Source organism: Brachyhypopomus gauderio, unplaced genomic scaffold, assembly GCF_052324685.1.
Source record: "Brachyhypopomus gauderio isolate BG-103 unplaced genomic scaffold, BGAUD_0.2 sc132, whole genome shotgun sequence".
NCBI lineage: Eukaryota > Metazoa > Chordata > Actinopteri > Gymnotiformes > Hypopomidae > Brachyhypopomus > Brachyhypopomus gauderio.
In genome coordinates this window covers 368,972-393,581 of record NW_027506953.1, presented here as the reverse complement: position 1 = coordinate 393,581, position 24,610 = coordinate 368,972, and the positions used below count along the sequence as shown (strand labels likewise).

The 24,610-nt window shown below is 48.6% G+C and overlaps 2 protein-coding genes across 2 annotated transcripts in view; both read right to left on the bottom strand.

Moving 5' to 3' along the window:
- pde4a (phosphodiesterase 4A, cAMP-specific) overlaps positions 1–9,026 on the bottom strand; it is a 73,188-nt gene extending 64,162 nt beyond the window's left edge. Inside the window, exon 1 of the mRNA XM_076994038.1 lies at positions 7,707–9,026. Within this exon, the coding sequence (XP_076850153.1) occupies positions 7,707–8,002 (296 nt within the window). The 5' untranslated portion in view covers positions 8,003–9,026. The remainder of the gene's footprint in view (positions 1–7,706) is intronic.
- A 3,879-nt stretch (positions 9,027–12,905) lies between these two features.
- raver1 (ribonucleoprotein, PTB-binding 1) lies at positions 12,906–23,736 on the bottom strand. Its single transcript, XM_076994040.1, is given in 15 exon segments — positions 12,906–14,713; positions 14,800–14,865; positions 15,258–15,452; positions 16,296–16,367; positions 16,470–16,570; positions 16,649–16,733; positions 17,271–17,473; positions 17,561–17,663; positions 18,376–18,423; positions 18,425–18,471; positions 18,564–18,684; positions 18,786–18,977; positions 20,595–21,064; positions 21,990–22,052; positions 23,405–23,736. Coding segments are annotated over 15 exon segments (2,175 nt in total). The 5' UTR covers positions 23,667–23,736; the 3' UTR covers positions 12,906–14,566.
- Between the last annotated feature and the right edge of the window lie 874 nt (positions 23,737–24,610).

Here is a 24,610-nt window from a genome sequence, read left to right as displayed (position 1 = left end):
GAAGGAATTTGAGTAGGCAGTGGAAGGAGAGTGCCAAGTAAAGACAGGACCATAAAACACCAGGCAAAAACAGGACCATAAAACACCAGGCAAAAACAGGACCATAAAACACCAGGCAAAAACAGGACCATAAAACACCAAAAAGAGACAGGACCATAAAACACCAGGCAAAGACAGGACCATAAAACACCAAAAAGAGACAGGACCATAAAACACCAGGCAAAGACAGGACCATAAAACACCAGGCAAAGTCAGCACCAGTACTTAAAGCACCAGCCAAACAGCACCAAAAACACCAGCCAAAAACAGTGCTATAAAATCTGTGAGTTATCACCTTTGGGTTTTCTGAGGCTCAGGGCTTATCAAGAATGTGAATGTGCTTCATTCTGAACAGCAAATAAAAAGCATTTGCTTCACCATGCCACGACAACACACGACACTTCAGGGTATAACACATCCTTTTGCCTTTTTGGGCAAATGTATCTATTTTACACATCCACAAAACAAGTAACCATAGCAACAGAACTGCAGGCTGAGCGGTTCTTCCTTTCAGCATTGGTCTTTCTTCAGTGGTCACTTCCCAGATTGCACAGGAGCAGTGGACGTGAATAATTACCTCTTTCAAACATACACTTTGTCTGTCTCTCTCTCTCTCACACACACACACACACACACACACACACACACACACACACACATGCGTAAAGGTAGCTGCATAATGTGGACAGACTGACAAATGTACTTTCAGTGAAAGAATGTAAAGGGCCAAACAGTGTTTCCAGAACTTCCAGAGTGCATTCCAGAGAACTTCCAGATCACACTTCCAGATCACACTTCCAGCACACCTCCAACGCACTTGCCAGGGGGTGGGGATACTTGTGGGCCCTGTAATCAACCCCACTGGTCCGTCATAAACTGCCCCACCTCTCTATTGAGTGTGTTCCAAGAAGCACAAAGATCATCTAAGATCACATTAAAGTCAGTCATTAGAGGAAACGGAGACCTCTGACAGATGAACATGTGTGGTGTTCCAAGGACACTCCTGATTTTACTGAAGAGAATTCCTTGAATATCACATACTAACATATACTCATAAAGATGATCATACACTAACATACTCATACTTGGTATACTCAAGACTTGGGTCATCTGGGTTCATTATGTTTATCATTGTGTCACAGTCTTTAATATTTCATCTTACTTATGTATTTATCTTGATTTGCAAATACAATAATCTGGTGAGTCCTGGTCCTCTGCACATAGACAGTACAAATACACTCTTACACATATGAAATACCTCGGTCTTCCGGACACCTGCAGAACCAACAATGCTTGGCCAAGAACCTGAATAACCTGAATTAGATCCTGTCCAGACACTTTCTCTTACAATACCCGCTATGTCTACTAACACCCAGTGGCTGGTACCTCCTTTCAACTAATAAAACAGAAACCGAGAAATGAAAAAGGTCATCATTCAGACTCTTTCTTGGTGCTCAATAGTTTTGTATCCAGTGTCCATGGATGTGTTAGTGATGGAGTGCAGGATGATGTAGGGCAGACTGAAGCTTAAATGGTTGGCCAACCATGTTCTTAAATGGTTGGCCAACCATGAGCAAATAACAGCTTGAACCTTCCCAAAAGGGGGTAGACCTTCTGTTACTACTGACCCAGTCACACACTGGTGATCCAGCCTCTCCACAGCTACACAGAATGTAACAAATCCCCTATAACATACTGCGTAGATCTTTGCCCACACACGTTATTAACCAGCTGAAGTCGTGAGCCGTCTTCAGTTCTCATCTTGTGTGGAGTATCAGGTTCTAACTGTCACACGTTTGATTTCCAAGCTGCCATTAATAATATAATTACTAACATCCTCCTTCCCACAGCTACTGAGACGACTGTGTAATGGCTTTTTCAGCGCTGAAACTGCCTCTGTGTATGTTTTATTGTCCAGTGTTCTGCTCTCTACAGCTGTTGCTTATGTCATCCACACGTATCGCCTAATACATTGTACACTGTCTGCAAATGGCCATGAAGTGTCATACACACTGTAATGTGTACTGCTGGGATCTTGCCTGGATATTAGCTCCCCTAATAATGAATGTGTCTGGCTACAATAGGCTGCATGGTCTCTGTATTCTGCTGATAGTGGTTTATGATGTGCCAGCTGACTGGCTGAACGGTCTCTTAAGTTCTCATTGTGCTCAAACTGTGCTTAAGTTCTCGTGGCTCATATATGGCAAACAAACCTTAAAACCTGGAATTTAACTCAAAGTGCACATTGTTATGTTTTACTGGGTGAAAAGCACATACAGACAATCTGGCATTACAGGCAGTCTGAACAGAGTCATAGTATACACCCAGTGGCAGTCTGAACACAGTCATGGTATACACACAGTGGCAGTCTGAACACAGTCATGGCATACACACAGTGGCAGTCTGAACACAGTCATGGTATACACCCAGTGGCAGTCTGAACACAGTCATGGTATACACCCAGTGGCAGTCTGAACAGAGTCATGGCATACACACAGTGGCAGTCTGAACACAGTCATGGCATACACACAGTGGCAGTCTGAACACAGTCATGGCATACACACAGTGGCAGTCTGAACACAGTCATGGCATACACACAGTGGCAGTCTGAACACAGTCATGGTATACACCCAGTGGCAGTCTGAACACAGTCATGGTATACACCCAGTGGCAGTCTGAACAGAGTCATGGCATACACACAGTGGCAGTCTGAACACAGTCATGGTATACACCCAGTGGCAGTCTGAACACAGTCATGGTATACACCCAGTGGCAGTCTGAACACAGTCATGGCATACACACAGTGGCAGTCTGAACACAGTCATGGTATACACCCAGTGGCAGTCTGAACACAGTCATGGTATACACCCAGTGGCAGTCTGAACACAGTCATGGTATACACCCAGTGGCAGTCTGAACACAGTCATGGTATACACCCAGTGGCAGTCTGAACACAGTCATGGCATACACCCAGTGGCAGTCTGAACACAGTCATGGTATACACCCAGTGGCAGTCTGAACAGAGTCATGGCATACACACAGTGGCAGTCTGAACACAGTCATGGTATACACCCAGTGGCAGTCTGAACACAGTCATGGTATACACCCAGTGGCAGTCTGAACAGAGTCATGGCATACACACAGTGGCAGTCTGAACACAGTCATGGTATACACCCAGTGGCAGTCTGAACACAGTCATGGTATACACCCAGTGGCAGTCTGAACACAGTCATGGTATACACCCAGTGGCAGTCTGAACACAGTCATGGTATACACCCAGTGGCAGTCTGAACACAGTCATGGTATACACCCAGTGGCAGTCTGAACAGAGTCATGGCATACACACAGTGGCAGTCTGAACACAGTCATGGCATACACACAGTGGCAGTCTGAACACAGTCATGGCATACACACAGTGGCAGTCTGAACACAGTCATGGCATACACACAGTGGCAGTCTGAACACAGTCATGGTATACACCCAGTGGCAGTCTGAACACAGTCATGGTATACACCCAGTGGCAGTCTGAACAGAGTCATGGCATACACACAGTGGCAGTCTGAACACAGTCATGGTATACACCCAGTGGCAGTCTGAACACAGTCATGGCATACACACAGTGGCAGTCTGAACACAGTCATGGCATACACACAGTGGCAGTCTGAACACAGTCATGGTATACACCCAGTGGCAGTCTGAACACAGTCATGGTATACACCCAGTGGCAGTCTGAACAGAGTCATGGCATACACACAGTGGCAGTCTGAACACAGTCATGGCATACACACAGTGGCAGTCTGAACACAGTCATGGCATACACACAGTGGCAGTCTGAACAGAGTCATGGTATACACACAGTGGCAGTCTGAACACAGTCATGGTATACACCCAGTGGCAGTCTGAACTCAGTGTCACTGGTTGATAAGACAAAACTGTAATCACAGACAACAGGAGACAAACAGGAAGAATAACTATTTACTGACTGTTGAGTAGACTTTTAAAATCCTTGTTTTTCAACATTTGTGATTTGTCATGACAAATTTACAGTATAGCGAGTCTCCTTTTAGCCACCAAACCATAAGGCTTTGGTCTCCTTACCATCCAATGTCCCTTCATCATCATCACCATCATCCTTACCATTCTATCTCCCTTCATCATCATCATCATCATCATCATCACTCCTAACCATTGACCACACAACTATGTGTGTGTGTGTGTGTGTGTGTGTGTGTGTGTGTGTGTGTGTGTGTGTGTGTGTGTGTGTGTTGCTTAGTTCTCTCAATAAAAACCCAACTGGTTGCATTCTTGGCACACCAGGACACCATATGGCACCACATGGCACAGCTGGGATTTGAACAAAATAATCCTAACACTGGGATGAACTCCGCGATGACTTTCACTAGTTTCAGTTGAATCTTAAATGGAATTTCCAGAAACAGCTCTCTGAGAAACAAAAATGTCTGACAAAAACAGTAAGAACAGAGAGAAAAGTTTGTTTACCAAATATTTTGGAGCCACAGTGTTTAATTGAGACCATCGTTTGTGCGTAACGTGCCCGTACATTGCCTGCAGCAGCACGCTGCTCTAGCCAGACCCACATATCTGGCAGTGTTGTCAGGATCTCGGCCGCCTCCCGCACATCACCCAGCTGGGGAGAACCATGTGCTCAGCAGACTGCCACAAAGGCCTCGGCAGGGCGATTGCTTCTGTGATTGGTGGAGATCCGTTCCCATCAGTCCTCCTGATTGCACCATGACCAGAAACACCCCTGAGCCTTTACTCCCTAGATGACTCATCACCTTCTTCTCTACACAAGTCTAGATTGATCTTAAAAATCTTTTGAAAAAACGCAAAACCTATAATTACATTGGAAAAGCGCCTTAGCTCACTGCTCTGTTTGGGACTGCTCTGTTATGTACTGCTCTGTTAGGTACTGCTCTGTTTGGTACTGCTCTGTTATGTACTGCTCTGTTATGTACTGCTCTGTTTGGTACTGCTCTGTTATGTACTGCTCTGTTAGGTACTGCTGTTAGGTACTGCTCTGTTATGTACTGCTCTGTTAGTTACTGCTCTGTTAGGTTCTACATTCATTCCATCTTCTTGGAAAAGGTGGAGGCTGTGCTGCTTGTCTGTGTCTGTGTGATGTCTGTGTGGCCAGAGTGGAAGCCCCAGAGGCAGCATCAGGCTGAGCAGATGTGCGGGAGGAGACGTGACCCACAGCGGGATGGGCGGAGGGTGGGAGGAGGGCAGGCGGAGGGCACCTGGAGACTCCGAGCAGATGCTCCGTGGCTCCGTGACTCCCGGCTCCGTGGCTCTGGGCTCCGTGGCTCTGGGCTCCGTGGCTCTGGGCTCTGTTGCTCTGGGCTTTCGCAGACTGTAAACTGTGTTGTGTCAACTCCAGCAGCAGCCTGAGCTTACGGCTTCAAGCGCGTGTGATTTGGCTGCCAGCGCGAGGGGAGATATCGCCTTAATAAACGGAGAGAGTGAAAATAAAAACTTCACAGGTACAATACATGTTCCTCGGCCTCCGTTTGCTGGACATGATTGAAGAAGAGACTACACTCATCAGTCTCCAGATCCTGTGCTGTGTCACACACACACACAGTTACACACCCACACAGTTAAACACACACTCTCATTCATACACCTAAATTCCCCACCACACACACACTCTCTCTTTATCTCTCATACACATATACACACATACTCTCTCACTCATAAACCTATACGCCCACACACTTATATAAACACACATACACACTCACACACACTGCTAGGTCTATACACCCACACACTTACATGCACAAAAATACTCATGCACATATATGCAGTCAGACACTCATACACAAACACACACAATCACATTTCTATACATACACACACACACTTGTAATGATAAATGCACTTTGAAAATAAGCATGTGAGCTTACACACACTCAGTCAGCACATGCATATACAAAGACAAAATACAGTGACACCATGCACTGTATCTCACACACACCCACACACACAGTAATGGGAAGCCTCTGACATAACATTCTGCTTCTTGTGGTGTCTTTCTCTCTCTCTCTCTCTCTCTCTCTCACACACACACACACACACACACACAGTCTCTCTCTCTCTCTCTCTCTCTCTCTCTCTCTCTCTCTCTCTCACACACACACACACACACACACACACACAGTCTCTCTCTCTCTCTCTCTCTCTCTCTCTCTCTCTCTCACACACACACACACACACACACACACAGTCTCTCTCTCTCTCTCTCTCTCTCTCTCTCTCTCTCACACACACACACACAGTCTCTCTCTCTCTCTCTCTCCATCTCCTCTCTCAGTGTTCTCCCGCCCACAGCAGGTCAGACTGAGACACCACGGGTGCACTCATCCCAGCGAGTCCTGAGGTCTGGAGTCCCGGGTCAGGAACCCTTCTCCCAGCATGCACTGGCATTGCTCCCGGCAGCCTGCCGAACGTGCCGTTTGGAGCCCGGCCTCAGGCTCTCCCTCCCTCCCTGTCTACCTCTCTCTCTCTCCCTCCCTCTCTCCCTCCCTCCCCTTCCCTCCATCCCCTCCGGGCTCTCACGTCATGGCTTTATAACTGTACTGCCCCCCCAGACCGGCCTGCTGCCACGGGGCCACATGCGTGGATCTCCAGCTGTGGTGCCTGGAGGACGGTGGTCTGGGCAGCAGTGGTCACACTCATCTTGGGGGGAATCAGCAGTGTGTGTATACACATTCAGCAAACGCAGGTCTGTGGCAGCCTGTGCAGACGCCGTGGAAGAGGAGGCAGCCGTGACATGTGGGTGTGGAACTGAGACCCCCATTTAATGATTCACAGAAGAAACTCCAGGACCTGCTCACACAGGCCGGGAGGGAGACCATCAGACTCAACCAATCAACAGGAACCCCTACATATTGCCTAAATGTAGCTTTAAAAAAAACGCCATGTGTAATTTAACTGGAACAAAACTGTAACTACTTACAGGACAAATTTGTAAAAGAGTGGATTTAATGTTGGACATGTCATTGTTTTTGAAGTGACTGAACAGGTGTCTCTGTGTGTGTGGGTGTGTGTGTGTGTGTGTGTGCGTGCGTGCGTGCGTGCGTGCGTGCGTGCGTGTGTGTGTGTGTGTGTGTGTGTGTGTTGGTGGGCACACACTACGCCTTGACCCAAAACACACACGCTGTGATCTGAAACCTGCAGCTTTCAGCCCAGGTGACCACAGTCCCGTCTTCCTCTCCAGCTCATTCAGTGGCTCCTGAAATCTCCCTCTCTGTCAGTGACACGGTGAACATGGTGTTCATTCACAACTGCAGGTCATAAAAGTTATCTCGTGTTTGCGCATGGAGAAATCAGATAGACCTTTGATACCACTGTATTTTCTTAGTTTCTGCCTTATCTAAATCAGTTCAAAAGCACATATGCCATGATCAGGTGAATGCATCGTGCCAGGTTTGGGTAAGTTTAGTAGATCATGTTTCGACCATGTTACGGTTCTCTGGAAAAATTACGGACCGTTACGCATAACGCATCATCGCGAGCCCACGCATCGCGCCTCCCAAAGCAAAACTCTTGACATTAACCCCCGATTTAAATAAAGCGGCTTGAAGACTTTCATCCTTCGGCATAACGCTTAAATTGCTCAGATTGGCATTGTCTATTCTTACCGTTTATTTCCTGCACAGTTTCCTATGGATGTACTAGTTGTTCCGTGGAAGGACGAGGGCCAGGACATGCGGGACTTCTTAAGCCCCGGCCGGTCACTCGTGTCCATCGCATTGGAGCGCTCGATCTGTCGGTGGTGATGCCGGTCAGTGTCCGAGTAGCCGCGGTGCTTGATTTTGATGGGGGTCCGCGGTTGTCTCCACAGATGCTGCGGAGGTTTAAGGGTCGCCTGTCCCTCGCGGGGAACCGGTAACGAAAGAGACAAGCTCTTTTTCGAGCAAGGTGGCGGTTCCATCATAGTGCAAATTAAAAGATCTATTCAAATAAATATCTAAATATATGAAAAAGAATCGAAAAAGCTTTATGGCTATATATTCTCGCACATCAAAAAATAGGAGCGTCTGTTGTCCATAAGTGGCTGTTCTCCATATTCAACAGTGAAACGCAACAAACCCAAGTGCAAGGCAGTTGATATTCTGTGCTTTTAAAAGACGAGACGCTGTTACATAAACATAGTCAAATCATTCTAAAATTAATCACAGTGTACGGATAACAGTTCATGGCGGTTTGTTACCCTTTTCTTGACATATTGTGCAGTTGTATCAATTATTATTAATTCAGAAGTTGTGGATCAAAAATGTCTCCGCTTGAATCCACTTAAAGCCGCACGGCGCGCCGTACTGTCCGCGTTGGTAATGACAGACACTCGCCGGTGCGCTTCCCACTTAAGTTTGTCTCCTCGTCGCTCATGGCGCAATCAATCACTTATTTACAGTACAATTTATTGCTTTTTTTAATCAATCTCTTATTGCAGAGCCCCTGGCCTCTGGCGCCGTTGGCCGCGCTGTGCTGGGTGTTATTGCTCCTGCTCACAGCACATGTGTGTCACAGCTCGCTCCAAATCACTCCGGTTCCGACAGGAGACACGCAAAGTCTCCGGGTGTGATGCAAACGGTACATCTGCAACTAAAACCACTAAAACTCGTGCTCGCAGTCCACAGATTCACCTTCCACCTCCATTTAAAAGCTTCAGGCAAACAGTTTCATATCATGAGTAATTCTGAATTTTGACTAGAGAGCGTCGTGCGTGGGATGTTCCCGAAACCCATGGACGATGTTTCGTGTCGTTCCTTGGTTTCTTGATTCGGAGCTAGAAATCATTCCTCCCGCCAACTAACCGGGGCTCGTCGTGCTCCACGCAGTTGTTAGGAGCAGTTTTCTTATCCGTCTCTTCTGGCTAACATCCTTCAGTTTATCCACAGATGTTAAATTATGGCATTTGAGATACAGTTACGCTTCTCTCTCAACATCTCCGGCACACACACTCACTCTCACTGTCGCTCGCTCCCTCTCTCTCTCTCTCCCTCCCTTTCTCTCTCCCTCCCTTTCTCTCTCTCTCTCTCTCCCTCTCTCTCTCTCCCTCTTTCTCTCCCTCCCTTTCTCTCTCTCCCTCCCTTTCTCTCTCTCTCTCTCTCTCTCCCTCTCTCTCCATCTCTCTCTCTCCCTCCCTTTCTCTTTCTCTCCCTCTCTCTCTCTCTCTCTCTCTCTCTCTCTCTCCCTTTTCATGTCTGTTTAAAGTAAGCAGGTACTCCTACCCTCGACGCTGCTCGGTTTTCTCGATGAGAACATTCTCGGATTTATCACTTTTCCCCTGTTGTGTTCGTCCATTTGATTGTTCATCGTCTCAAGTCTCCCCGCCACGGCACAGTCGTGCGAATACAACGGTGACTATTTTATTAAAAATAACCAATCTTTTGCAGCACTGCCACATATTGTTTACATGTTACTACCATGCAATAGAGTTAAGAGAGAACATGATCAACATGGTCAAAAGTAAATGGCACTGTATCAGCACTGCCTGTTTACATAAGATCCGCGCTTATGTTGGCGGGCAGCTGTTTGTCGCAGTATTTCCCAGTATTGGGTGCTGTCACTTTCCTTTTTTTACTGCTTTCATTATTATAAATCATAATTACCATCTCGCCAAGGGCTGAAAACGAAATCGCATGGAGTTGTGTTTCTCGACTGAATTCACACTATGAAAACATATAAATATAGACATTGTGCAGTTATGTGTTGAGTTTGGGTGAAGGACGCGTGATTCACCCTCGTCACTGCCCAACAGCGCGGTTCACGTTTTTGTGGCTCACGCGCGACTTAAGCCGGCGCGCGCTCCTCGATCAGTACATCAGTCCCCATTTCATAAAGTAAAATCTATTATTTCTTTAGTCGCCTTCTTTCCCGTTTTCAAGGTGAACTTCAATAATAGCCCAACAACATATTCTGTTTTTTTACATTAATTTATTCAACAATTAGCATTCTCCACCTTTAAGCACTGAGTGCCACTTGGAATACATAGTTATTCAAAGAAAATACTGTAGAGGGAGAGGAAAACACGACTTTAAAAAAAAAGTTGATTTAACCAGATTCCAGTTACCAAATAGGCCAATATTCTCCATGTGAAACCCTCTAAGTAGAGTTGTTTGACTCAAGTATGCCATGACTCAGGCTGCTCAGGAAAGCTCAGAGAGACGACGGAGGGACGTTTGGCATCAGAACGCTTCACTTTCTTAACACTTCCTGTGGCCTTGGGGGCAAAAACCAGACACTTCACCCAATGGTAAGGCAGGAATGGCAATCTAATCCACCTGCCCCGCTCACTGGGGCTGATAAAGGAGTTTGCCAGAGATATAAGACACTAGTCTTCAGCTCACTGGTATGCTGGTGAGATGTGTTCTACTGAACCTGCATGCTCACGTGACGAGTACATGACTCAGGACAAACCAATAGCTCTGTACATTTAGTGAGCTATGTGGCTCCACAGCAGACGTCTCCAAGACATGTGGTGACCTTTTCAATCAAATTTCTCTTACACAATCAAAATGTCTCTATGAACTTCAGTAAAATGGTCTAAGAAAATATTTACACCAATGGATAAGTTTGCTTGTGTGGTCCAAGGAGTGTTTTTGGTCACTCTCTCATTGCTGCACTCCGTTCCTGAGCTCACTCCACGGTCCACGCGTTGCTGTAGCCACACAGCCCAAAGGTCCATTGGGCCCGTGACACAGAAGACTGTGAGGGGCTGAGGTTCTGTTTCCAAAGCTGTGGTTACAGCCTCAGGGAATACTGGGAAACTGAGCCTCCCTCCTTCCCTGCAGCAGGTCGGAGAAATGAAACATGAATCCTTATTGCTCTAACAGGGAGGAAGAGTGTGTGTATGGGGGGAGGGGCGGGGGCACTAGGCCCAGCCTGGCCCTGTTTGCGTGTGGACTGCGTTAATGTTTCGTTCCTCTCTCCCCAGCGAACCCTCCACTTCCTGTGCGTGAAGGGCGGTTTCCAGCAGGAGAGGGGAGGGGCCTGACCGGCACTCGCTAATTACCCTGTAATTGGATTGGAGAACTCACGAAAGCCTGGGTTTCAGATGCAGGAGGTTTGGCTTGATGGAACTGCAGTCAGGATGGAGTGTGAGTGTGACCACAGGCCTGGGCTCTCACCACCGCCCTGACGCCTGTCCTCACCCCTGACCCCCCCCCCCATCATCATCACAGCACCGGCGGCGAGGACGCCCCGACCCTGGCCAGCGTTCACGCGCAGCACCAGCAGCAAAACACCGGAGGCAGAAGAATTCTGGATTATTCAGACGACACCGTTTTCCACGATAATAATGGTGCATTTGGGAGGCCTGACAATAGTGATGAGTGTAATTGTCGTCACCAGCACCTGTTCGCAAGGCATAGTGGCAGGGGGGTGGTGGGTTGGGGGGTAGTTTGGGGGGGTGGGTGTGGGCGCGGTGGTAAAGCAAAGCAAAAATAAAGGCAAATATCTAAAAATATCTAAACACATTTAATGTGATGCAGCGTCCGTAGAGCTGCCCCCCCCCCCCCCCCCCCATCAGGGCCCAGGGGATGCAGGCTTCAGTGCTCCCAGGTCCAAGAACAAACAGACATTTATAGCAGCAGTGATGAAAGCCATGGTGAAAAGCAGAACAGGGACAGGCTGTGTGGGGACAAGCATCTCGGAGACACACCCCCCACCCCCTTAAGCGTCTCTGTTGCCAGTCTGCAGAAAAGTAGACGCTCATTCTCATTTTTCTGAGCCTATTAAAAACACACTAATACAGGGCTCTCACTCCCCTGCTTGTGTGAGAAGTCAGCAGGGAAGGCTATCGGGTGCATTAAAAAGAAAAAAAAAAAAAAACGGTACAAACAGCATTTTGTGCTTTCAGACTTCTCATATGAATCTCCACTAGGACTACATCCAAACCTCGCCTGGCACTGCTTAACCAATCAGCCCGGCCCATTGTGCTAATGGAGAGGGAGACGGAGTAGTTTCGTTAAAACTCGCACGCAGTCGTTGCCAACGGCATGCTTCACACAGCTCATCCAGCGCTTCTTCAGACACGCCTCCACCAGCCCCACCCACATCTGCTGAGGGCTGAACCAATGGGAGCTCAGCTCAGACAGGGCTGACTGTGCCCTTTTCTGGTTTCAAAATGATGAAGTCAACAGCCTCCCCTCCGTCCTAGCCATGGCCCACAGCTTCAGGAAGGTCACATGGTCTCCGCAGCATCCCTTGATGAACCTTTACTCTCCCCTTCTAAGCAGGTCCGATATCACAGTGGGTATCGTAGTTTATTCCCCAAGAATAACTGTGGAAATCTCAGCCTTGGGCATTGACAGGTCAGGTGTGCCATGGTGAACTTGGTTTCCTTCCAGAGAGAGCTGCATTGGGCCCAAACGAACCGCTCAAAGAGCCTCGTGTTCATGTCCCATCGTGACTGTTGTCCCCGATGGGTCAGGGCACTGACAAAGGGGGATGCGTTTGCTAATATGGAACAGGGTTGTGAAATTGATTTCATTAATGCATGAAGACACTTGTATAGCTTCTATTAATGCAGCTGAATGAGTGTGTGCAGTCTGTACTGAAGAGGCAGTGACATTTGCATAGAGTTTCAGAAGAGATTTACGAGAACAGAACTTTTAACAAGGACCATGAACATGCATGTTAACTAAATCAGCCTCGGTTCCAAGCTACACACACCATGAGATGAAGCAGGCATAAAGACATTAAACATATCCAGCAGTATGAACCTGAGGAATGGCGACTCCAAACCTTCATGAACACGGCAGACACTGAACCACAGGTTTCAAACCAGTAAATGAACAATGCCAGACAGAAAACACCACACAAGGAGATTTGGGTGAACTTAAATAATTTTTACTTGCTAACAGGTCACAGAAATGCAGCACATCTGTACAATTGGAGAACATGTGGAGCAACCGTTCCACCAACGGAGGGGGTTGAGGAGGTGGTGGAGGTCTTCAGAAGCCCCCGTACACGGCAGCACTCCTCACTCCACACTAGGGTGAACACATTTGATACGAGACTGACACTACACTGCATACTCTCTCCCTCCCAAACCCCCCACACCACACACACACACACACACACACACACACACACACACTACAGACTAGGAGGAAAAGAAACAAGATCACGACTCTAAAGTAATAAATCAATCAAGCTTAAATATGTACACAGCAACTCAATGGATGTTAAATAGTTCAGGCTCACACTCGGCAGGGACAATTAAACACTTCCAAAAATATGGCACAAGAAAAACTGTAGCGTCCAACGTGAGCCGTGGCACAAGCCAGAGTTGTCAGCACAATCAAAATGTCAACCAGATTAATGAAGTCACGCGGATCCAGTACTCGTACGCCAACCATACACCAGTCAGCAACAGCTCGGCCCCCGCAGGAGACGGATGGCGAAGGAGTAGTCACGGTGACCGTTCTAGTCACTGTAATAATAAAAGTTAGAATGATGAAGCGTGTTTGGGCGTAGGTCCAACCAGGAGCGTCAAATGTTTGTTGTGAAGAAAACAGCAGCCAAGCAAGAATGTGCACGGTCCTCCCGTTGCCCTCTGCTGGTTTGAAGGAGTATGGCACCAAGTGTAGATTTAGGTTGGGGCAATAAGGGTGGGGGCAATAAGGGTGGGGTGGATTGTGCTAGGAACAAGACTATGGGCTCACCAAGCCTGGCTGTAGCGTCCTGAGTATCTCCACCCAAACGACACCTAAAATCACTTTGCAACAGCAAAGCTGCAGACGGAACCAGAGGTAAACGGGGCGGGAGGTAGCGGGGGAGGGGCCACGCGGAACTAGAGGGAACAGACCTCACAGGGTGACGGAGGTGACGGAGGTGCGGACCACGCCCTCCGAGTGAAGCACACAACATTCGGTGCAGGAAAGCAGGCCTTGTGACAGGAGGGTGGAGAGGTTGGATGGAGAGGACCGGGGCGGATCACCACACCCAAACACGGAGCAGAGCGGAGCCGCTCATGCCAGGAGGGCGGAGCCATTAGGGACGCAGCTCCATTACAGCAGTGGACACAGACGTCCAGAAACCACAGCAGACCCAGAGCTCCCATACAGGCTGAGGCTGGACCGGAGCACCTGAGCTACATAACTAGCGCTCTATAGCAACTATATACAAAAAAATAAACATTTCAGCAGGAGGATGAGGAAAGAAAAAAAAAAAAATCCATAAAACAAAAAAGATCACGAGGTGTTTGTGTGTGCGTTTCCTTCCCCTTGTGAGGTACCTGCTGTCTGAGCATTTCCAGTAAACAAAGGGCAAAGAGGAAAAACTAAAAATAAGTAAAATACAAATTAAAAAGAAAGTTAAATTAAAAAGTGGGGAAAAAAAGAAATTTACATATAAACAAACTGCATGCACAAACACTTCCACGGGCCGTGTTGTGTCGGGCTGGGCTGCAGGGTCTGGGCGCTCTGCCATGGCAGCACAGTACTGTGGCCGAGGCCTGGTCTCTTCCTCAAAGAGCGCCACCAGGTGGTGGTTAAAATATGCGCTTGCGTTTCAAGTAGGAGTCGGCGTAGTGGCCCCCCAGGCCCTGGGAATGCTGCCCCACATAGCCGCCCTCCGGGCTGGGCTCCGGACTCGGGATCAGGCGAGAGAAGAGACGTTTCTGCCCACCGACCGGCGTCTGGAGCAAACCACAGCAGTGGAGTGTGAGCGCAAACAGAGGGCTTTACTGTCGCTGGCATTAATGGGGGGGGGTGTTATACGCACCTTAATCCCCGTTCCAGGTGCAGCAGACAGCAGACTGGAGGGGGTGATGGGGGGCATCCCCACAGCCTAGACAAGCAGAAACAACCATTCAACACCAAATCAACTCGCTCAACTCTGCCACGTGTGTGAAAACACACAGATGAGCTTACGTATGGCACACCGAGCCAACCTACTATAAATAGCAAAAGCCCAGTTATACCCTTGGGCTAAAAGGTAATTTAATGATTCTCATACTCCATTCTTCACACAACAACCTTCTTGTAAGGAGAAAAGAGGAATATGAGGATTATTAAAAGCCCTGCTGCTCCCTCAAGGTAAATCAATAGACAGCATCACATTTCACCCAGAACTGCTCTCTGGAAGACACTGCAGCTGCTGAAATGGCATGACGTAATGCAGGCATAGGGACCGCAGGGATGGCCCAGAGGACGGCCCACCCTGCCCAGAGGACGGCCCACCTTGTTCAGCTGTGTCGGCGGGACACTTCCAAGGGAGCGGAAGCTGAAGTAGGCGGAGCCGGGAGGACTGGTGGGGGAGGGGAAGTAGGCGGAGCCAGGAGGACTGGCGGGGGAGGGGAAGTAGGCGGAGCCAGGAGGACTGGCGGGGGAGGAGAAGGGCGAGACTCGGTCACTGAAGCCCACAGGTGCCGTGTGCTGAAGATACACACAAATGTTACTCACAGCTAAAGTAGTACATCAACACGTTAGATAAAAACAAACAAAATTAATAAGAGGGTAGTGGGGACAACTTAGGCATGATTTAATTTGCATAATTAGCATTTTTCATTACACGACCCATTAGCAATAATGGCTAAAGTATTTCTTAAAGGATAAGAAACAGCCAATTTAAAAGTGTTAACTCATCTTCTGATAAATTGATGCATTTAATAATGCTCATGAATTGTAAAATATTACTTTCCAAATGCACGAAACCCCCTGAAGGGCAAATGGTCTCTGGACTGCAACATCACTGTAGACCACATAACCATCAGTCCGCAGTCACTTTATACAGAGCTCAGAGTGCAGCCCATACACACCACTGACACTCTGCTAGTCTCAGCATGTTCACAGGAGGCGGAGCATGTATGTCAATATGTACATACCAACAAGCAGCCCGTGTACCAAATACCTCAACATTAAACTGTCAAATCTAAGAGTGCTGTGTCCAGCCACTCTGGATTCTCTCTAGATTCTCTGGAGCACAACAGAAAGTGTCAGGATGACCAATCAGCTGCAAGTGGGGGAGGTGCTAGAGAAGCAGTGTGGGGGAGGGGCTAGAGAAGCCGTGGTTTATCAAGATGCCCCTGTTAATCATAATTTGCAGCCATTATCACTGTGAATTGTCCACACAAATCTTCACTAATGCCGTGTCAAATTTCCAAAGAGGCAATGAACTTTAGCTGAAAAATTATTAAGTCAAGTTGATTATATTGGATGGTAAAAGCTCTAACACCCATTCTTTAAAGAGGTAGGGCTCATTGTTTTGGTGCACCGTACCTGCATCCCGTAGCCTGGAAGTCCCGCCCCTTCCAGAGAGTCCTGCTGCTCATAGAGGTGAGACAAGGGGTCCTGTAGACAGGTCCCAGATCAGTACACGTTTACTAGCACACATACTGATGGGGGGGGGGGGGGGGGGGGGGGGGGGTTTAAACAGCATGCGTGTCCACTGACCTGGTGCAGCGATGGGAACTCGTAGGAGTCCTGGTGGCGCATGTAGGACGGCACGGTGCGGTTCGGCCTCTTGCGGTCCGACTGGGCCCTGGAGCTGGCGGCTGCGGGAGCACAGAGCACGTGAGGTTACACGCCAAGAGCACCACGTGACGGCACACGTGAGCACACACACAGCCCACCTGAGGACGGGAATATACTGGGCGCTGTCAGAAAAGGGTTCTGGGATGATCCGATGTCATTGGGCGGGTCCCCCAGAATGGACACCTTCATTGGAAGAGGACAACACAAAGCAATTCATATGCCCAATTTACATGGTCTGCAAATTACTGACAATAAAAGTTAGAGGTTCTCAGCAGATAAAGGAAGGAGACCCCGAACAGCATCAATATCTGATAGAGAAGCTCTGAACTGAACGAACCGCCCCCCCTCTCTAGTTCTGTAATTGCATAACTAATATTTCACTGTATGACTCAGGGATTGAAATGGCAACAAATTTAAACCAGTGTAATGCTGAGCTTTTCCCTGCTGTAATTATAAAAACACTTCCAGGTCTGCACTTCTTCCATTTGAAATCAGTTCAACAGCGTGGAGATTCGGCTTTTCTTAAAATGATAGCAGTTTGAGCCAAATGACTTTACTCCTCATTAGAAGTGATGCCACAGAGACTTGATTCATGTACAGTATCAGAACAGACAGAGCTCCCATATTTCTGCTTTGATCAGTGCCCTTCATCAGAAGTACAGAAATCTGTGTCTGAACATGGAATCAGATATAACAGAAGGCTGATGGTGTCGGCCTCACCAATGGAAGAGTGGGTCCGTCAGCACCGAGAGCGCCGCCCCGGAGGGCCAAGCCCCGGCCCGGCGGGGCAGTGGAGGGGTTCGGGGGGAAACAGACAGGCGTGGCGGGGGACGGCGGCTCCCTGGTGAGCTGGCGGCCCAGAGAGGGCAGCTTCATGGGGCCCAGTGGCTCCGAGGACAGAGCCAGACAAGGAGCCGTGGCACCTGGACGGGACACAGACGTCAGCAGGAACAGGTGAGACTAGAGCATTCCTCCATCACCCAGCGCTACTCCCACACTGCTGCACGTACCTGGTGCCAGCACGTGAGACGAGGCGTGAGGAAGATCCACCAACGTGCCCACGCCCGACTGCAGGGGAAGAGCAGACAGCGGCTTCTCGCCCAACAGTCCTGCCTGCCAAACACAGGACACAGTCAGAACCCACAACACAGCAAAGCAGGACGGACAGAAGAGACGAGAGGAGAGGAGTAACCGTCGCACCAGAGGGGCAGGGTGGGGTATTCAGAGATGACCGTGTACAGGTGGAATCAGCTTCCCAAGTGCTCTACAATGGCCGCTTTAATTAAAACCTTTTCAGAGTATTCAAAATGATGGAACGGTTGGTGCTGGAGACTGCTTAGCCACACACGCACACACAAAGCTGGAGACAGAGCTTGGACTTGGCAGATTCTTCACCAAGGATAAGTGACAAGAGCTCAAGGCAGCCATGCTAATAATATTTCGTTCACGTCAATCTTCAAAGGAGACAACAACATCCTATTTTCCATCCAGCAGCCATCAGAGGGACATTCTGTACGAGAGCGTTCCTTGGCAACGTCTCCCCGACAGGAGCCAAGCCCACTCCGACACTTCAACACAGCATGGCACACCGCACCCTCACACACAAGTGCCACTCACACAAGGCAGCAGACAGCCGTGTCTACCACGCAGAACCTGTGCCCAGAGGAGAGGACTTCCCAAAAGAACGTGCTAGGACGGGAGAAGCAGAGTCAGGGGTGGAGAGAAGATATGTCAAAGTTCACCGAAGCAGGGGACAGGAGAGGACTGCAGGTGCGGGACAGATAAGAGGGGCGGGCTATGGGAAGTGGGCGGGGTCTGCAAGTACCTGCTGGACTTGGTTCTGAAGCAGCAGTTGAACCAGAGCTGCGGAGAGGGGCGGGATTAGCCAGCAGAGGCATCGCCGGGGCCGCTCCCAGCAAACCTGCACACAAACACCGGTCCTCTGGGTCAGAATGGCATGTTTCACTGAGCCCTACATGCATGGGAGGGGCCATCGTGGGTGGGAGGGGCTACCTTGTTTGTGTCCATGGTTGAGCGACGCCAACAACATCTTCAGAGTGGCAGGGTTACTCAGGCCAGACAGGATCTGCAGGGCACTAGGCTCAGGAAGAAGACCCTTTCCCCTGTTCAAAACCTGAGAGAGAGAGAGAATATCAAGAAGCACAAAGGCTATAGTCCCATTGACTATGTAAGAGCTCATGCTCTGTAGAGTCTGGCAGGCCGGTCGGTCAGTACCATCGTCTGGGCTGCGATGAGAGCTGCCAGCATGCTCCTGCCCGGCGGGCCCGGGGCGCAGAACGACACCCGAATGTGGGCGTCGCCCACGAGCTTCCCGTCGGCCAGCCGCTGCACCTCCTCGGCCATCTCTGGGGTGCTGTACTCCAGCACGGCGAAACGCCGAAAGCTGCTGTCTTGTCCCTGAGCAAGCTGGAGAACACGTGCACGAAGGCAACACGGTTAGAACATGTCACACACACACACCAAGTCAGGCACACTAGTCGGCCCAGGTGAAGTGAGCGCCCCCTCCTGGAGAGGGAGCAGCAGCACGGTGTGAAGGCAGCCGTCCAGTACCATCCCCGAGCGGATGTGCGTACGGGGACAGGCTGGACACGTGCGCCTTTCTGATAAACACTTCAAAACCAAATGAGTTCGAGTGATCAGTGAAGCGCAATAAAGGGATGAGTCAAAGGCCAATTAGTCCAATCAGCAGGAGACGTTGGTTCACATCAGGCCGCGGAGGGACGGCCGCCGGCACGGCTGCACTGGACGGGTAATGATGGCTCTCCACTGAAAACGCTTTGAGGTCAAGACTTTAATCTAGAAAATTAGGAAATGAATTTTAATGCAGTTACCCTTTAATTACAAACTCTGATTCACAGCAGCCAAACCACATTCAAATCTCTCCTCTACCAACCAACCAGTCATGGACACGACCGTATTGCAATTAAGCGGCCGGAAGGGTGTCGACACGTCACTGGTGCCCAGCTGCTCCACAGGGGAAAATTCCAAACAATCTAAAGTCATCACAGTCACTAAAGCATCACAATCAGTATTTGACCTTTTTACAGATGGTTGGGCCTTTCCCTCTGGAACAGGCCAACACAAAACACTTAAAGTGGGACAGTGGGAACCAGAGTGTGCCAGAGTCCAGACAAAAGCGTCCCGATCAGCTCCCCACACACACGGGAAGAGGCCTGACTCAGCATCACACTGCAGGCACCGCCCACGTGCTGGTCGGCCCGGAGACGGGGGCGGCAACCTCACGCACCAGAAACACCCACAGGATTGCCGGCAGCACCTGGACCGGTCAGGTGGTCATCGCCATAGAAACAATCAATGCTCACTGCTATAGAAACTCAGGACAGCCTGAGTGAAAGCAGGGCAAAGGTGGGTACCCAAACATAAAAGGGTGGACTACAGGGTCAAGAGGTCATGGAGCCAGTCGCTCGGGGCAACTCATTTACAACTTACAGATAAGCGTTGGAAACAAAATGGTGGCGCGTCAACTCGGTGAGAGAAAAACAAGCAGAAAAATAGGGACAGGTAGAAAAGCGCGGCTTGCATTCTAAACACCGAACCACAGGGTCACGGCCGCTCTGACTGGACGCCACACCGCTGAGCCCAGGTTCAGTTCCCAGTCAGCCGCTTGGCAAGCAGCAAGCTGTGGGCTGAAACCCTGACAGAACCTCCCGTACAGAACCACTACAAATAAATGCCTCCGACTGTGGGTCAATTCCTTTAGAGGCACACAAGGTACCGATAGTCACTGCACCCACATGAATAAACATGAAGTTATCAAAGTGCACCTGTCACTCAGGAGTATTAATTTGCACCATTACGATTGGCTATTCAACGCTGTTGCTATAGGACCCTACTGCTAGAATTTTGATTCGTACTTTGAAGTTAAACCAAACACAGAGCTGAAACACACGCATGACCCAGAACACACTGGTGGGTCCTGCTCCACAAGGTCAGTTATCGGGCCTGACCAAGGTCAAGCACCAGGGGCCACGGAGCTTGCGACGAGCGTGATGGGGGTCCCACCTGACAGAAGACGGGGGCGGGGGTGTTGGGCAGGACGTGCAGCAGGTCCTGGGCGTGAAGCAGGGCCGCTGGGAGACGGTCCACGCAGAGACAGCAGGCATGCAGCATGGGGAAGGTGAGCGAGCCCACCTCCGTCCAGTGAACGTACAGCGTGCGGGAGCCCAGACGCTTGCCCAGCAGCTCCGACTTGGCGCGCGCCGCAGAGTCCTTCTTCATGAACTCCACGAAGCCGTAGCCCTTGGAGTGGCCGGTGGCGGCGCTGTGGACCAGGAAGCAGCGCTCCAGGTTCCCGAAGGGCCGCACCAGCTCCTCGAACTGCTGCTGCGTGAAGGCGGCCGGCAGGTTGGCCACACACAGCAGCGCGTCCGTCGGCTGCAGCTGTACGAAGAGCTCACGGCCTCGCAGGACATGACCGTGGAACTCGCTGATGACCCGCTGGGCCTGGTCGCCGTTCAGCAGTGTGACGAAGGCTACACACACACACACACACACACACACACACTAAAGCTTTCCCCAACTCTGACTGAATACCAAGAGTGTCTGGCTATCCAGTTCAAGAGCAAATGTCTTATTAGTAGTGACAGAATGTGATTAGTTTTGAATCACTTTCATTACCATTTTGTCTCTGCAATCATCAATGGTCAGTTACCAGAGGACAGCTGATGTATGATTATTATGGGATGGCAGATAACACCCAAGCTGCCAGAGGCAATGCTGAATGTAGAAATGTCCAGCAAAAGCTCAGTCAGTAATGTCGGTGGAGAATGACCTGATGGCCATCATATGAGTCAACAGTGGTCCAACAGGCACCTGACCATGGGTGAATGGAGTGGAACAGAACTGACAGGCACAACTGTGTTCCTGGACGCCTTTAAAAAGGTATATGAACCTATTCATGCAATCCAATAATAACTCTTAACGGCTCAGTGTACAGAAGCACAGCAGTCCCGACGTAAAAATCTGAATCCCAACGGCACATGAAGCAGTAGCTGTCATTGGAGCCTGGGGTATGGGCTGCTCACGAGGCCCCAGCACAAGGGCCCGCGACCCCGTCCATGTACACATGTGCACGGAGTCTCCAAGCAAAAAGCTGACAAAACTTCAAATAATTTCAAGAATATTCTATAATCTCAGAATAGAGCAGCATTTATTCTAATCATACAATGAACCGGAGTGTGCTTTTATTTAAATGTGCACCATGAATGAATGAATGACAATATGATACTAAATATAGGGATGCTTTTGCAAATCCATCCCACGGGGAATGGTTAGGAGAGAGAGAGAGAGAGAGAGAGAGAGAGAGAGAGAGAGAGAGAGAGAGAGAGAGAGAGAGAGAGAGAGAGAGAGAGAGAGAGAGAGAGAGAGAGAGAGAGAGAGAGAGAGAGAGAGACATACCTGTTCCTTTGTATTTGTCAACAAAGCAGTACTTCAGATCATAACTGCTCAACAACTCATGCACTTCCTAGAGAGACAGAAATTAGTGCAAAAGAAAATTGGACAATGTTCGACTCCAAAAAGCCATGAAGTACAATGACAAAAGCTTTTCTTTCCCCTATAATGGTGGTACACTAAAGAGGTATGCAAACGAAGACTTGCACAGCATGAAAGTGCTGCGGACTGTAAAAGCAAGCAAGCCAACTCGTGTTTTAATAGCATGTTGCCACACACTGGTAACATTATGGAGGCATAAAATGACTTGTAAAATTTGTTGGGAGGATAAATTCCAGACTAAAAGCTTCCTGCCCGCAATTCAACACAATTTCGCAGTCTCAAACTACCAAAACCGCCTTAGACCACCACGGGTACGGTTCATGAATCAGGACTCCTGGAATAAAAAAGTAATCGCTGGTTTGAATAAGCAATAATGATAATATAATGACTGACACCATAATTCTGACACCATGTGTAACACATTTCCCAACGGTTGTACACAATGTTAGAATCTGTTTGAGCTATCGTGGTTAGTGTGGTCAAGAGGAGAGAACTTCAAAAAACCCCACAGGTCAGCAGGCAACAAGTTTAAAACTCAGACTGGTCCCCATCGCACAGTGAGGCGGCAGGACCCTTAACCCCGAGAGAAGAACAGACATGCGCACACCACGCGCACGGCAGAATGACCGTAGCGCACACCACGCGCACGGCAGCTGAGGCCGTTAAAGTGAGCGCTAACCGCTCAACTTTCACCTGCAACGACGTTCGCAGTTCGCTTAATAGTTGGTGTTTTTTAGTTGGTGTTGAAATGCCACACACGCTGAAATTAGCTTATGAATGACTTTGTTCAATCCGTGAGTGACAAAGTGACTCGACATTCAAGCTGTCCGTCCTAATCAGCACGAGAGGCAGTAGCTAGTTAGCCGATAATGTAAACGCCACTTCACGCGACCGTCCAAACGGGCGAGTTTTTGGATTTAGTGCTAGCTAGTTCCTAGCTAGGCAACTTAAGTTATATTTGTTATAAATGAAAGATTTGTCTTCAACAAATACATTCTTAATCTTAGCCAACCTATGGAAGCGAAGTTAATAGTGAATGCGCCTACACTGTCAGGTAACTCAGCTGGCCCTCATAACTAACCCTAACCTACTAACTAACCAACCTAACTAACCCTAACCAACCCAGGGAAGCAAAGTTAATAGTGAATGCGACTACACAGCTGGCTAACATACCTAACTAACCCTAACCCAACTTTATTCCAGCACCTTCTCCCACTCAATCACGCCAACTTGCCCCTAAAGTTCACCAGCTTCAACCAGTTATCTTGCAATCTACACACATTTATGAAAAGATATTAACGTATTTAATTCCTGGGTACGTGCCTGATTAGTAACATCGACTGGAAGGTTCTTAATAATGATTTTGCGGCGGTTGTAAAATTCTCGTCGAGTTCGGTCCAAACGACTGGCAATTTCTCCGGGACTGAGGGGCGTGAGTTCATCATCAGTCCGTCGGGCTCCATCGTTCCCCGGGGACGGCTCCTCGTCGTGGTGCTCTACCTCGGCATCTTTGCGTCCTTCTGTAACCCAGCTCTCCTCCTCGTCTCTGGCAGCTCTGCTAACCGAAACCGCTGCCGCCATAGCGTCGTGTGGAAGTTTCCTCACTCGCTTCCCCGTTTGCTTTGGGCAGTTTAAACAATACACACATGGAAGAAACTCGGTCGCTCATTGGCGGACGAGAAAACGCGTTGACGCCACAGCACAAGAGGCGGGGCCAACGTGTCACATGTCAATTTTAAATCGCCAACGAGTAGGGTTGCAGTGTTTGTTTTAACTATAGGTGTATTCAACTAAGAATTTTCATAGTCGAATCTGATTTGTCAGATTTTCCCTTTAGTCGACTAATAGTCGAATCGGGGTTTTATTTTATTTTATCTAGATCACCCTAAACGGGATCCCGTTCTCATTCAGGACTTTTTTCCACTTCAAAGTAAAAACCTAAAACACTCAGATAAATGAATAAACATGGTAGGATGGCTTTATTCAGCTTTTATTTATTTATTTACTTTTTTTTTTTTTTTATGAAACGTTAGAGAACATTAACAAAAAAAGTCACCGTCAGTGCGAAGTGCATATATCGAACTGTCAGACAGGCACTGTGCAAAATGTCAAAAATATTTCAAATAAAATATGCCTGCCTAAAAATATTTTAAAAATTGCCACACAACACCAAAATAATTATAAGTAAAGGATCAAGTAACGGGGTTTAAAAACAAAAAAATGTTTATAGGCCTACTTGCCGAGACGCACCGCGACAAGACAAGATAACACGACCGAAACAGCTGAACTGTTTTTTTTTTTTCCGCCTTACGCGTTTTAAATGGTATGACTATGATGTTCATAGTCGACTAGGGGGTATAGTCGACTATAGTTGAATCAGCGACTATTGCAGGTCACCCCTAGTTTTAACCGTTTATCTGTTTAATTACGTCTTTTGTTACAACAATCATTTTAACAACCAAATAAGCCATTAAATATTGTTGTTGGGACTTTATATATATATATATATATATATATATATATAT